General features: G+C 45.9%; 1 protein-coding gene across 4 annotated transcripts in view; it reads right to left on the minus strand.

Annotated features, from left to right (window-relative positions):
- Positions 1–15,807, minus strand: part of sol (small optic lobes) — a 362,901-nt gene that overhangs the window by 25,343 nt on the left and 321,751 nt on the right. For all 4 annotated transcript variants that reach the window (XM_068380123.1, XM_068380131.1, XM_068380144.1 and 1 more), the window contains one exon: positions 5,316–5,497. In XM_068380123.1, the coding sequence (XP_068236224.1) occupies positions 5,316–5,497 (182 nt within the window). The remainder of the gene's footprint in view (positions 1–5,315; positions 5,498–15,807) is intronic.

The raw sequence follows: 15,807 nt of genomic DNA on the forward strand, positions 1-15,807 counted from the left end.
CAGACTTGCGGGTTGAGAGACCATTCTGAGGGAAAAACAAGTCTCTTCCTGCTGAGCATGTTTGCCCCGATGTATCTTGCCCTAGAACAAACCTCCTTTCTAGATCCAAGAGATCAGAACGAAGGCGTCCTTGATCTCGACACACGACTCGACTAGTGTCATCACGAAGCCCTAGATTCTCATGTTCAAAGTCATGCCTCATGCTAGAACTTCGACGTCGATCGTCCTGAAAGACGAGGCGCCGATCGTCCTGTAAGACGTGGTGCCAAAAGTCCTGTAAGACGTGGAGCCTGTAAGACGTGGAGCCGAGAGGTTAACAGAGCGAGACGCTGAACGTTCTAAAAGACGTGGTGCTGAGCGTCCTGGTGTCAGAAGAGAGACTTCTTGTTGACAGGAAGACCTAATTATTTGATAGGCTCAACGTTATCTAAAAATCCAGATACAGGGACGCTCTGATTTCTCTAGAGTGCAGGATTCTGCTACATTAAGCAAAAGTTACGTGAACATAAGAGGGGCGGAGCTGAGACCAAAACACACGGCCCGAAACTGACCCATTCTACACGCGTTCTTTCTGTAAACAAACCTCAGATAAAGTTTGATTGCATAGCCTGCCACTTAGACTCCTCTCTAGAACTGGGAGAGAGAATTGTTGTAGCTAAAAACTAAAAGGAGGTTTCCCTATAAAAGAAAAAAGTAATCCTCCTTCAGAAGTCGGTTAGGCAGAAAAGTCTTATCGGAGTAACTAACAAAGGAGGATTCACTAGGGAAAAGATTTCGCATCCATTCTTAGTAAAAACACGGACCAAAGGTCTGCTCCTCTCCTCTCCCAGGCTCGCCAGAAGTAGCAAAGTCTGGCTCCTACTGTTGATAGTTCGGTTAGAGAAAAAGCATGCAGAAAATTCCTTGCTGATTAAGACACCAAAACCTGTCTTTGACCAACTCTTGAGGGAGAAGAGAAAAAAGGAAAAAAGGAGAAGAACGTACCTTAATTATGAACTCTGATTTCAAAATTATCCAGCCTCACTGCCTGTATCCCTTAAGAGACTCGGCAAACCACCAAGGGGGCCGTAAAAAATCTCTGTGGGGCTGCCACAAGGTTTTCGACCTAAACGTGGCTAGACCTCCACCCTTGCTATCCTGGTTTCTGTTTTAAGAAATAAAAATTAATAAATTCTTAAAGCTCCATTAATGACCACTTGAAAACTCAGAGGGTGGGGAACATGGAGCAACAGAACTTAGGATCTTCTCCTTCTGTTAACCTCAAATAATTCAACAGGAGAAAAGAGATCACTAAAGGCATCCTTGACAAAGATCTTATAAGACGTGGCGTCGCCCTGAAAGGACAAGGCGGCGATCATCCTATCATCCTGAAAGACGAGGCTGCCCTCGTCCCGAAAGACGAGGCTGCCCTCGTCCCGAAAGACGAGGCTGCCCTCGTCCCGAAAGACGAGGCTGCCCTCGCTCCGAAAGACGAGGCTGCACTCTCCCCGAAAGACGAGGCTGCACTCGCCCTGAAAGACGAGGCTGCACTCGTCCTGAAGGACGCGGCTGCATTAGTCCAGAAAGACGAGGCTGCATTCGACCTGAAAGACGAGGCTGCATTAGTCCTGAAAGACGAGGCTGCATTCGTCCTGAAAGACGAGGCTGCATTCGCCCTGAAAGACGAGGCTGCATTCGCCCTGAAAGACGAGGCAGCATTCGCCCTGAAAGACAAGGCTGCATTCGCCCTGAAAGACGAGGCTGCTGCATTCGTCCAGAAAGACGAGGCTGCCCTCGCCCCGAAAGACGAGGCTGCACTCTCCCCGAAAGACGAGGCTGCACTCGCCCTGAAAGACGAGGCTGCACTCGCCCTGAAAGACGAGGCTGCACTCGTCCTGAAGGACGAGGCTGCCTTAGTCCTGAAAGACGAGGCTGCATTCGACCTGAAAGACGAGGCTGCATTCGTCCTGAAAGACGAGGCTGCATTTGTCCTGAAAGACGAGCCTGCATTCGTCCTGAAAGACGAGGCTGCATTCGCCCTGAAAGACGAGGCAGCATTCGCCCTGAAAGACGAGGCTGCATTCGCCCTAAAAAACGAGGCTGCATTCGTCCTGGAAGACGAGGCTGCATTCGTCCTGAAAGACGAGGCTGCATTCGTCCTGAAAGACGAGGCTGCATTAGTCCTGAAAGACGAGGCTGCATTAGTCCTGAAAGACGAGGCAGCATTCGCCCTGAAAGACGCGCACATGCGCGCGGTCGCGCAGGATCTAGGCGCTACGTGCAGGGGCGAAAGTTCGCGCATGCCTGTACCAGTCGTAGGGCGCGCGCGTGCGCAGTTGAAGCCTGTGATGCTTGTGGGCACGCGACAGAATGTGGGCGTGAATCCGTATGAGAGGATAGGCGAGTGCGCGCGCGTATCCTCGCGGATGCGTGCGGGAGAAGGCTGGCGCGATGGCGAGCACTGGCGCAATGTTATTAGCTGGCGCGTGGGAGAAGTCAGTTTAGTTGACTTCACAGTAGTGCCCAGATCAGTAGATCGTTGGCGGGAGCGTTGGTGCGTGGAAGAGCGCTGGCACGCAGGAGGTTGACGGCGCCCAGGTGAGAGTTGGCCCGCAGCTGGGCGTGGGCGCGTAGGCTTAGGCTCAGGCAAGGCCTGGCGCGCAGGAGAACGTGGGCGTGTATGTGCGTGAGGGCGTGCATAGCGCGTAGTGGAGCTGTGCTCCTGTTGGGACGTATGTGCGTGTTGGCGCATACGCCCTTGATGCCCTGTGTTAGGGTTTATTGATGGGTCCTTACAAGCTACTAGAGCGCGTTCGTCAGGTTTTATTGGCGCATAGCGTGTATCTGGGAGGCACGTCTTAGTGACCTCAGATGAAACCTTGTTAGGTTTGTGCAGGAAGGGTCACGGCAGGTCGGCAGGTCTGTCAGGTGGAAGGTCGACGTGTCCTTTAAAAGGACGACCTTCCACCGAAGGAGATCGCGAACGATTTGCAGAAAAGTTCAGGACCAATGCAGGAACAGTGATCGGTGATTGTTGTCGAGGCTCCTCTGCGGGGGAATGTATCGAAGATGTTGCACCGAAGAGGCGCCTCCTCACCGCAGGTGAAGGAAGGCCTCTTTGGCGAAGAGGAAGGCGAGCCTTGCGACGAATGCGCCCTCTGGGGGCCATAGGGTCAGCGAGCTGACCTTCTGCGGTCCTCCGAAGAGGAGTCTCTATAAGTGAACTCCCCCGAGGGAAAGAAACACTAGCAGGAGAGACTGACGTTGGACTTAGTTTCTCCCTCGTAGGCTGAACAGAGACTGGAGAAACTAAGCCGTCAGCTATCGTAGGGTTTGAAGAGGCAGAAGTGATGGGTGATACCGCATTGGATACCTCTGACACCACAATGTCGACAAGAGACAGAGGATCAACCTCTGTCGGTGACGGCGATTGCTTGACAGTGGCACCCAATCGGATGTAGTTAGGCAAAACCTCCTTGGAGGGCGAACCCGTAAGCCCCAAGGAGGACCAAAGCTGAAAAAGGGGGGTTAGTGACATATCCTCTCCAGGGGGGAGAGGTGGAGCTGCTTCGCTAGGGGAAGCAACGTTATCTCTCGAGCCCCGAGTTTGGTAAACAGTACATCGGTCTATGCTACCACTCGACGGTCTCTCGAAAGACTGACCGAGTGGGAGCTTCGGAGGAGGTTTGGGCAACGGAAGAAGAGGCCTTGGGTTTTTCTCCTTTCAAAGAAACCTTCGAAGGAGAAATATCCCGTTTGGACTTCTTCCGTCGTTGCGAAAACCTCTCCCACTGGGAAGTAGACCACTCCCTACACTCACTACACTGTTGTTGCTATCACACCGTTGGCCCCTACAAGAAGGACAAAGGGCGTGAGGATTGGTCTCGACTGCCGACATGAATGTTCCACAGGGGCGGTCGGGAAACCCAGGGCAGATGCGCATAATCGCAGAGGCCAACTTCACAAAGAGAACTAGAAAAAGAAAAAGACAAAAGCATTAAATGGCTGCCAAATGACGGCGAGGATGAGAGCAGACACGTCCGACTACCATCCGAGCCGCGAGCAAAGTGAGCTCAAGCACAAAAGTATGAGGGGGGGGCGGGTAGCAAGCTACCCTTCACTACCCCTGCTAACTAGCGGTGTGGGTAGTAAACCCTCGTTAAGAATTAATGGCTCGTCATTTCAGCTCCACCGAAAGTAATACCCCAATTAAACAGCGTGGTTTGTATTCCAGTTACGGAACAAAAAGAAATTATATAAAAATTATGCCTTTTGATACGGTAGCGGGACCTTCAGATCAGCTGATCATAACCAATGGTAAACAAAATATCAAGTAATTCTTGATTTGTTAAAATGCTTCTGAAATAAAAAATTAGAATACAGAAATGCTTTGACAGAGCATATGATTTTCTATGAAACAAGAAAATGAAATAATGATATATAGTAAGAAAATATTGATAAAATACGACTCACTGTACATGATTGCCGAATCATGATGCACTATAATAAATCGATATAAACCTTTTTAAGTTTGACATATGTCCATATCAACGTATGACAAGTCTCTCTGTCCCTATCTCGGTCGTAAGTCGATGATTACCTGTACATGGTTACTGTTTTGATTCTTGTTTTAATGGGAGAGTGTTAAGGGAAAATTTTCCAAATGGTAAATTTTTCATTCCACAACAACACAAGACAACCATGATTCTGGTATCAAATTATAGCTGTTTAAATGGACAATGATATGAAATGCTTAAATGAAAGTTCATCATCAAGTACGGGGTGTTCGATGTCAGTATAATATTTATGAAATATATATATAATGCATAGAAAGTGTTTGTTAGTGATTGGTTATTGTAAATGATAGGGTATTCACATTGAACAGGTGATAAAAATCCTTATTTTGTCTTCTATAAATCTATGATAGGCATGTGTTGATGGAGAATATTTAGAACTTTCATTTGGTATATTAGAAGATATATTACAAACTTTCTATACTGATATATTAGCTAAAAAAATTAACATCCATATTTTCACAACCGTGCCAATTGGTAAAATTTACATTTTAGGGTACTATTAGCTTTTAGGCCATAACATGCACGGCATCCCTAAATTCTCAATGTTAACACTGATACTTGTGTTCAGTAGATCTAGACCTTTCCAAAAAACCTAATTTGGTTATGTTGCGAGGGGTGCATGGTACCCCCCAACTGGCCAATAGCCTAAATGTAAACCAACTGTACAATTGATTTGAAGAGATGCTTTTACACATGTCATTGAAGAGAAAAAGCATTCACATGTTCCAAAATCATTAAAACCTTAATACACTGTCTTACCTTTGTGAGGTAGTATACAGTCATGCCCTGTCGACCCTCGTGTCTTTGTCCTTTAGCTAAGCAGAGATTGATGAGTGCATCTGCCAGGAGAGACGAGGGAGCTGTGATCTGTTCCACCGCTACCCTTTTACTACTGTGTATAGCCAGGACGTAACCAGGATACCCATCAGAAATGTCCAGACCTACCAAGCAAAGCATAAGATTTAGACCTACCCAGCAAAGCATAAGATTTGGCTAAGAGAGCAGCTGCTATCGGACAGAAAAGATGAAGAAATTTATTTTGAATATATGCAGAAGCACAGTAGCACATTAATGTGAAATGGTGTACAGTACTTACACTAAACAAGCTGATTTTTATTAACTTTCTGTAATATGAAATAGGTATATAAAAAATAAAAGAGTAGTGCAATCTCAACAATAATACACATACATACATACATATACCAAGGCATTTCTCCCAATTTTGTGGGGTAGCCGACATCAACAAATGAAACAAAACAAAAAAGGGGACCTCTACTCTCACATAAAACTTCCAAAATAGGAACATTGCTAAAATTACTTAAATAGTGCCTTAACATCACTGATTATTAACAAATATCAGAATTTTAATAATAAAATTTTATATTTCTATACTTACCTAATGTTCATATTGTTAACATTCAGATGTCCAGTGAATTCTACCTTATTAATGGTAATTTAAGTCCTTCACAACCCATTGCCAAACCTAACCTAAACCCAAGAGGTCAATCTAATATTAATAACAATTTATAGCTTAAACTATAGCCAAGGTCCGTGCACGGAAAATTACCAGTTGGAAAATTGCCAGTCGGAAAATTGCCAGCCAGGAAATTGACAGTGGGAAAAATTGCCATGGAGAAAATTACCAGTCATTCACTTTTTGTTTTGTAATCATGAAAAAAATTCAAATTGAAATTTTAGTATTTTTTCTAATTATGATTTCATCTCCTCGTTCAAAATGTAATATTTTTGTTTTGACTAAACAGTCATTCACTTTTCTGTTTTGTACATACATACATACATACACATACCAAGGCACTTCCCCCAATTTTGGTGGGTAGCCGACATCAAACAAAAGAAATAAAAAATGTTATTTTCATTAGTAAAATAAATTTTTTAATATACTTACCCGATAATCATGTAGCTGTCAACTCTATTGCCGACAGAAATCTACGGTCGGGATACGCCAGCGATCGCTATACAGGTGGGGGTGAACACAACAGCGCCATCTGTGGTCAGGTACTCCAGTACTTCTTGTCAACACCACCTCAATTTTTTCCTCGGTCCACTGGTTCTCTATGGGGAGGAAGGGTGGGTCAATTAAATCATGATTATCGGGTAAGTATATTCAAAAATTTATTTTACTAATGAAAAATGTTATTTTCATTAGTAAAATAAATTTTTGAATATACTTACCCGATAATCATGTAGCTGTCAACTCCGTTGCCCGACAGAATTCTACGGGAGGGATACGCCAGCTATCACTATACTAGAAGGGGGTGTACTCACAAGCGCCACCTGTGGCCAGGTACTACAGTACTTGTTGTTGACGCCACCTCACTTTTTCCTCGGTCCACTGGTTCTCTATGGGGAGGAAGGGTGGGTCAATTAAATCATGATTATCGGGTAAGTATATTCAAAAATTTATTTTACTAATGAAAATAACATTTTTCAATATTAAACTTACCCGATAATCATGTAGCTGATTCACACCCAGGGGGGTGGGTGAAAAACCAGTGTACAAGACTAAAGGATAGCTAAGTATCCCGTATTTCATATAATCAGTTATCCACAATAACAATGAAATAATAAGTACCTGGTAAGAAAGTCGACTTGAACCGTTACTCTGCCTTTAATAAGATCGTCTTCCTTACTGAGCGCAGCGTTCCTCTTGGAAGGCTGAATCAACTCAAAGGTGCTAAAGTATACAGGGCTGCAACCCATACTAAAGGACCTCATCACAACCTTTAACCTCGGCGCTTCTCAAGAAAGAATTGACCACCCGCCAAATCAACAAGGATGTGGAAGGCTTCTTAGCCGACCGTACAACCCATAAAAAGTATTCAAGAGAAAGGTTAAAAGGTTATGGGATTATGGGAATGTAGTGGCTGAGCCCTCGCCTACTACTGCATTCGTTGCTACGAATGGTCCCAGGGTGTAGCAGTACTCGTAAAGAGACTGGACATCTTTGAGATAGAATGATGCGAACACTGACTTGCTTCTCCAATAGGTTGCATCCATAACACTCTGCAGAGAATGGCTCTGTTTGAAGGCCACTGAAGTAGCCACAGCTCCCACTTCATGTGTCCTTACCTTCAGCAAAGCAAGGTCTTCTTCCTTCAGATGAGAATGTGTTTCTCTAATCAGAAGCCTGAATAGTAAGAAACTGAGTTCTTAGAACTTGGAAAAGAAGGTTTCTTGATAGCACACTATAAGGCTTCTGATTGTCCTTGTAAAGGTTAAGACCTTATTAGATAGTACCTAAGAGCTCTAACTGGGCAAAGTACTCTCTCCAGTTCATTCCCCACCAAGTTGGACAGGCTTGGGATCTCGAACGACTTAGGCCAAGGACGTGAAGGAAGCTCGTTTAGCAAAAACCGAGCTGCAAGGAACATGTAGCCGTTTCAGATGTGAAAACAATGATCCTGCTGAAGGCGTGGATCTCACTTACTCTTTTAGCTGTTGTCAAGCACACGAGGAAAAGAGTTTTTAATGTGAGGTCCTAAAAAGAGGCTGATTGGAGAGGTTCAAATCTTGATGACATAAGGAACCTTAGGACCACGTCTAGATTCCAGCCTGGAGTGGACAACCGACGTTCCTTTGAGGTCTCAAAAGACCTAGGGAGGTCCTGTAGATCTTCGTTGGTGGAAAGATCCAAGCCTCTGTGGCGGAAAACCGCTGCCAACATACTTCTGTAACCCTTGATCGTAGGAGCTGAAAGGGATCTTACTTTCCTTAGATATAACAGGAAGTCAGCAATCTGGGTTACAGTGGTACTGGTTGAGGAAACTGCATTGGTCTTGTACCAGCTACGGAAGACTTCCCTTTGAGACTGATAGATTCTGAGAGTGGAAGTTCTCCTTGCTTTGGCAATCGCTCTGGCTGCCTCCTTCGAAAAGCCCCTAGCTCTTGAGAGTCTTTCGAAAGTCTGCAGGCAGTCAGACGAAGAGCGTGGAGGTTCGGGTGTACCTTCTTTACGTGAGGTAGACGTAGAAGGTTCACTCCTAGAGGAAGAGTCCTGGGAATGTCGACCAGCCATTGCAGTACCTCTAAGAACCATTCTCTCGCGGGCCAGAGCGGAGCCAACCAACGTCAGCCGTGTCCCTTTGCGAGAGGAGAACTTCTGAAGTACCCTGTTGACAATCTTGAACGGCGGGAATGCATACAGGTCGAGATGGAACCAATCCAGCAGAAAAGCATCCACGTGAACTGCTGCTGGGTCTGGAATCGGAGAACAATACAATAGGAGTCTCTAGGTTATCGAGGTAGCGAACAGATCTATGGTTGGCTGACCCCACAGGGCCCAAAGTCTGCTGCAAACATTCTTGTGAAGGGTCCACTCTGTGGGGATGACCTGACCCTTCCGGCTGAGGTGATCTGCCATGACATTCATACCGCCCTGAATGAACCTCGTTACCAGCGTGAGCTTTCGATCTTTAGACCAGATGAGGAGGTCCCTTGCGATCTAGAACAACTTCACGAAAGAGTCCCTCCCTGCTTGAAGGTGTAAGCCAGGGCTGTGGTGTTGTCAGAGTCCACCTCCACCACTTTGTTAAGCTGGAGGGACTTGAAGTTTATCAAGGCCAGAAGAACCGCCAACAACTCCTGCAATTGATGTGAAGTGTCCTTTGCTCCTGATTCCATGTTCTCGATCATTCCTGTCCGTCCAAAGTCGCACCCCAGCCCGTGTCTGATGTGTCCGAGAGGAGACGGCGGTCGGGTTTCTGAACAGCCAAAGGTAGGCTTCCTTGAGAAGAAAGCTGTTCTTACAACACGCGAGAGAAGACCTCCTCTCTTCGGAAACAGGAACTGAGACCGTCTCTAGCGTCATGTCCTTTATCCAGTGAGCAGCTAGATGATACTGAAGGGGGGGAGGTGGATTCTCCCTAACACGATGAACAGGGCCAGCGATGAAAGTGTCCCTGTTAGACTCATCCACTACCTGACTGAGCATCGGTTCCTTCTCAGCATGCTCTGGATGCATTCTAGGGCTTGGAAGATCCTTGGGGCCGACGGAAAAGCCCGAAAAGCTCGACTCTGAAGATCCATACCCAGGGAGACAATGGTCTGGGATGGGATGAGCTGAGACTCCTCAAAATTGACCAGGAGGCCCAGTTCCTTGGTCAGATCCATAGTCCATCTGAGAATCTCCAGACAGCGACGACTTGTGGGAGCTCTTAAAAGCCAGTCGTCTGACGGAGCCGGACACAAGATCATGGTACTGCTGCACAGTCTGTGAACTGTCAACCATGGGGAAGCGAGGAAGTACAGTGACAACCCGAAGCTGTCTAGACTGTCTGGGTCGTACAGACAACTCCTTATCGGGTTGCTGAGGTTGCCGCACTGCGTCACAACAAGTCACTTCTGCTGGTTGTTGAACGTCTTCCCAGTGACACACTGACTCCGTAAACAAAAAATCCTTTAACAAGGACTAAGCTTGGACTGTATGTCTTGCAACACAGCTCAAGGTCTATGGGAGCAGGTGTGGTAACAGACGGGGTTAGTGACTGAAATGGAACCATTACCTTCCCTGGAAGCATGTTATGCTTAAATAAAAGTCCATAGGAGGCTACGCAGCTAAAGGCTCCTCTCCAAATGACAGAGTCCTCAAGGGAATATCAGAAGGAGGGAGAAAAGCACTTTCTCATCTACAGGGACCATATCCGAGAAAAGTTAAGTTCTCTCAGTGAGGGTTTCAATGGTGCAAAAGCAGCAGACTAGAAGGCAACATTATGAAACTGCTTGACAGTCTAGTGAGTTGGCAACAACCAAAGATGTATGACTGAGAAGCATGCGGTAAGGTATGCAGAGCATGTTGTATGCAGAGCATGCTGTATGCAGAGCATGCTGTATGTAGAGCATGTTGTATGCAGAGCATGCTGTATGCAGAGCATGTTGTATGCAGAGCATGCTGAATGCAGAGCATGCTGTATGCAGAGCATGTTGTATGCAGAGCATGCTGTATGTAGAGCATGTTGTATGCAGAGCATGCTGAATGCAGAGCATGCTGTATGCAGAGCATGTTGTATGCAGAGCATGCTGTATGCAGAGCATGCTGTATGCAGAGCATGCTGTATGTAGAGCATGCTGTAAGGTAAGCAGAGCGTGTTGCATGGCGTTTAACATTTCTCAGAAATTCCATGACCAGTGCTAGAGTGCTTCATGCATGCTTGCATGGGGTTTTAATATCAACATAATATTTACCTTACCTTCATAACTCATGATTCATTTTTGTTTTGAAGATATTTTGCCATATTTTGCGATATTGTTAAAAATATATTGCAAGGAATACATATATATTTTTATATAAGTAAGACAAATAACCTCCATTATCATAATGTTTGTGTAGGCATACATGTATATGATTACAAATGCAAGTATGAAAGTAATGAGGTGTTATTATTGTCATTTGTTATTTCTCAAGTTGAGGAGAAAGTGGCAGATGCATGCGTTGAGGTGGCTGACTCATAGCATGAGGTTGCTGCCTCAAGGGTTGCGCTTGCTGAGTGGTTGGCGGATGCGCAGTAGCAAGTTCCTGAGGAACGAGTTTAGGTTCCTGAGGCGCAAGGCTAAGGTGTTGTGCTTGCCTTGAGGAGGGTTGAGCTCGCTGCAGCGAGAGCTGAGGAGACTGACTCATGGATGGGAGAGGTTGTTGTACCTCAACCGAGAGTTGCATCAATGGTGGAGCAGCAAGTGGAAGCGGAGGAAGAGCGGTATAAGCCTCCTGATCCCATTGCTGAGGTTGCCTTAAGGAAGGCGGAGGGAGCTGTACACCACTGGGAACAGTAAACTCAGAACGTGGCTCAACATCGTACGCCTGGCAGGCGGTACTGCGGTCAGGCGGAGCGAGCGCAGGCGGAGCGAGTGCAGGCGGAGGCGGAGGCGCAACCTTCTCAGCCCGACACTCACGCATCAAGACTGAAAGTTGTGACTGCATGGACTGCAGTAGAGTCAACTTGGGGTCGGCAGACACTAAGGTCTGCTGAGGTAAAGCCTTAACAGCAGAGATCTGTTGTGGCAGAACCTTACTCCTCTTAGGCGGAGTGCAGTCACCTGAGACTGAGGAGAGTCAGAGCTAACCCAATGACTGCATCCGGGTTGTTGAACTCTAACTTCGTACGTCTGGCATAGGTCTGGACTTTACGTTTAAGAGGTCTTGAGACCTGAGACCAGCGTTTTCTCCCCGAAATTTCTTCTGCAGACGAGCAAAATAAGGGCTCAATCGTCTGCGGGTGGGAGTGACGGTCTCTTAAGACACGCCCGCAACCACCGAGGATACTTCTGTGCGCCGATCAAGGCCTGCCGAACCCTTTTGCCCTTCGACATTGCTTCTCCCCTGGGCTTGGGAGCTTGCAAGAGGTCCCGGACTGGGAGGACGACTGACACGCACAGAAGTACCCTCACGCACAACACTGACACACTTTGCGCTAATCACTTATCACTTTGATTTTCTGTTTGCACTTATTTCACTGAACTCGAAACTTTAAGTGGTTTGTACCTGAAACACGCAATTCTATCCTTTCTCAAAAGTTAGTAATTGCGAAAACAGAATTACAATGTAACAGAAAAATCTAATGAAAGATAAATAATTCAGTGGCTGGAAAGAGACTAAACACTAGATCAAATAAACTACGTTTAAAATCTCTCACCGCATAAAGCATGAGAACAAGAAAAACTCTAGAAACGTTTACCTTCTTCCCCTAAAGAGACTAGGGAGAAGAGCAAAAACGATAACAACGTTACTCGCTTGAACGAAACGTTTATCCTCCTCTTTCTCCCTCCGTCTCTATCTCTCTCTCTCTCTCTCTCTTGACTTAGAACCTGAGAGAAGAGCCCAATCATATATATCGTTAAAACATATTATTGTTAAAGGAAAAAATTTCCCAAAATGAAAAGTTCCTTTGTAGAATTAAAACCATTAAGTTAAGAAAGAATGAACAAAACGCTAGACACGGTTACTCTTACTGCAACGTGACACCGTGAAAATTCTCTCTCTATCGTAACGATAGAGCGCAAGTTGAACGTTCTGAAACGTCAACAACTGCAGAGACAAAACAAAACGTTAGTTCAACTTTGAAAACAGTACGAGACTATCAAAGAAATTCTTTCAAAAACATTAAAATAGCATAATATGTTAACAGGTAAAACCGAAATGACGGGCTCAATGTAAATTAACTTCGGTACAAGAAAAGACCGCCTACCATTAGGAAAGGTCGAATATATAAAAATTAATTTTAATAATTTTATAATAATAGGAAGTTAATCGAAGAGGCCTATAAAAGGCGGAGAGATATAAAATAAATCTATAACTTTTGTTAAGCAAAATTAAGAAAGAGAGTCTATACTCTCTAAGACACCAACACTTCCGTCTAAGGGAAGGGTCGGCCATATAAAGGTGAAAGAGAGTTCATACTCTCTTCGTCACCATAATAAAATTAATTCCAAAAGCTAACTAAGCTAATATAGAAGTTTCTAGTATAGCGAATAGCTGCAAATTTTAGAGAAATACTTCACCAAACCGTGAACAATACTCCAAAATCATAAGCGTATCCAAGAACGTCTTGCCGGAAGCACGACAGAGGAAAAAGTGAGGTGGCGTCAACAACAAGTACTGTAGTACCTGGCCACAGGTGGCGCTTGTGAGTACACCCCCTTCTAGTATAGTGATAGCTGGCGTATCCCTCCCGTAGAATTCTGTCGGGCAACGGAGTTGACAGCTACATGATTATCGGGTAAGTTTAATATTGAAAATAAAATTTTTCAATATTAATCTTACCCGATAATCATGTAGCTGATTCACACCCAGGGTGGTGGGTGGAGACCAGCATACATGTTAACAAAGAAGCTAAGTATCCCGTATTTTATTTTATTAGTTATTCAAAAATAACAAAATAAATAAGTACCTGGTAAGGAAGACGACTTGAACCATTACTCTGCCTTTATTAAGTACGTCTTCCTTACTGAGCGTAGCGGTCCTCTTAGGATGCTGAACGACTCTTAGGTGCTGAAGTATAAAGGGCTGCAACCCATACTAAAGGACCTCATCACAACCTTTAACCTCGGCGCTTCTCAAGAAAGAATTGACCACCCGCCAAATCAACAAGGATGTGGAAGGCTTCTTAGCTGACCGTACAACCCATAAAAAGTATTCAAGAGAAAGGTTAAAAGGGTTATGGGATTATGGGAATGTAGTGGCTGAGCCCCCGCCTACTACTGCATTCGTTGCTACGAATGGTCCCAGGGTGTAGCAGTTCTCGTAAAGAGACTGGACATCTTTGAGATAGAATGATGCGAACACTGACTTGCTTCTCCAATAGGTTGCATCCATAACACTCTGCAGAGAACGGTTCTGTTTGAAGGCCACTGAAGTAGCCACAGCTCTCACTTCATGTGTCCTTACCTTCAGCAAAGCAAGGTCTTCTTCCTTCAGATGAGAATGTGCTTCCCTAATCAGGAGCCTGAATAGGTAAGAAACTGAGTTCTTAGACCTTGGAAGAGAAGGCTTCTTGATATCACACCATAAGGCTTCTGATTGTCCTCGTAAAGGTTATGACCTTTTTAGATAGTACCTAAGAGCTCTAACTGGGCAAAGTACTCTCTCCAGTTCGTCCCCCACCAAGTTGGACAGGCTTGGGATCTCGAACGACTTAGGCCAAGGACGTGAAGGAAGCTCGTTTAGCAAAAAACCGAGCTGCAAGGAACATGTAGCCGTTTCAGATGTGAAAACTATGTTCCTGCTGAAGGCGTGGATCTCACTTACTCTTTTAGCTGTTGTGAAGCACACGAGGAAAAGAGTTTTTAATGTGAGGTCCTTAAAAGAGGCTGATAGGAGAGGTTCAAATCTTGATGACATAAGGAACCTTAGGACCACGTCTAGATTCCAGCCTGGAGTGGACAACTGACGTTCATTTGAGGTCTCAAAAGACCTAAGGAGGTCCTGTAGATCTTTGTTGGTGGAAAGATCCAAGCCTGTGTGGCGGAAAACCGCTGCCAACATACTTCTGTAACCCTTAATCGTAGGAGCTGAAAGGGATCTTACGTTCCTTAGATGTAACAGGAAGTCAGCAATCTGGGTTACAGTGGTACTGGTTGAGGAAACTGCATTGGCCTTGTACCAGCTTCGGAAGACTTCCCCTTTAGACTGATAGACTCTGAGAGTGGATGTCCTCCTTGCTCTGGCAATCGCTCTGGCTGCCTCCTTCGAAAAGCCCCTAGCCCTTGAGAGTCTTTCGAAAGTCTGAAGGCAGTCAGACGAAGAGCGTGGAGGTTTGGGTGTACCTTCTTTACATGAGGTAGACGTAAAAGGTCCACTCCTAGAGGAAGAGTCCTGGGAATGTCGACCAGCCATTGCAGTACCTCTATGAACCATTCTCTCGCGGGCCAGAGCGGAGCCAACCAACGTCAGCTGTGTCCCTTTGCGAGAGGCGAACATCTGAAGTACCCTGTTGACAATCTTGAACGGCGGGAATGCATACAGGTCGAGATGGGACTAATCCAGCAGAAAAGCATCCACGTGAACTGCTGCTGGGTCTGGAATCGGAGAACAATACAACGGGAGCCTCTAGGTTATCGAGGTAGCGAACAGATCTATGGTTGGCTGACCCCACAGGGCCCAAAGTCTGCTACAAACATTCTTGTGAAGGGTCCACTCTGTGGGGATGACCTGACCCTTCCGGCTAAGGCGATCTGCCATGACATTCATATCGCCCTGAATGAACCTCGTTACCAGCGTGAGCTTTCGATCTTTTGACCAGATGAGGAGGTCCCTTGCGATCTAGAACAACTTCCACGAATGAGTCCCTCCCTGCTTGGAGATGTAAGCCAAGGCTGTGGTGTTGTCAGAGTCCACCTCCACCACCTTGTAAGCTGGAGGGACTTGAAGTTTATCAAGGCCAGATGAACTGCCAACAGCTCCTTGCAATAGATGTGAAGTGTCCTTAGCTCCTGATTCCATGTTCCCGAGCATTCCTGTCCGTCCAAAGTCGCACCCCAGCCCGTGTCTGATGCGTCAGAGAAGAGACGGCGGTCGGGTTTCTGAACAGCCAAAGGTAGACTTCCTTAAGAAGAAAGCTGTTCTTTCACCACGTGAGAGTAGACCTCCTCTCTTCGGAAACAGGAACTGAGACCGTCTCTAGCGTCATGTCCTTTATCCAGTGAGCCGCTAGATGATACTGAAGGGGGAGGAGGTGGCGTCTCCCTAACTCGATGAACAGGGCCAGCGATGAAAGTGTCCCTGTTAGACTCATCCACTACC

This window comes from Palaemon carinicauda, chromosome 1 (genome assembly GCF_036898095.1).
Source record: "Palaemon carinicauda isolate YSFRI2023 chromosome 1, ASM3689809v2, whole genome shotgun sequence".
NCBI classification, from domain to species: domain Eukaryota; kingdom Metazoa; phylum Arthropoda; class Malacostraca; order Decapoda; family Palaemonidae; genus Palaemon; species Palaemon carinicauda.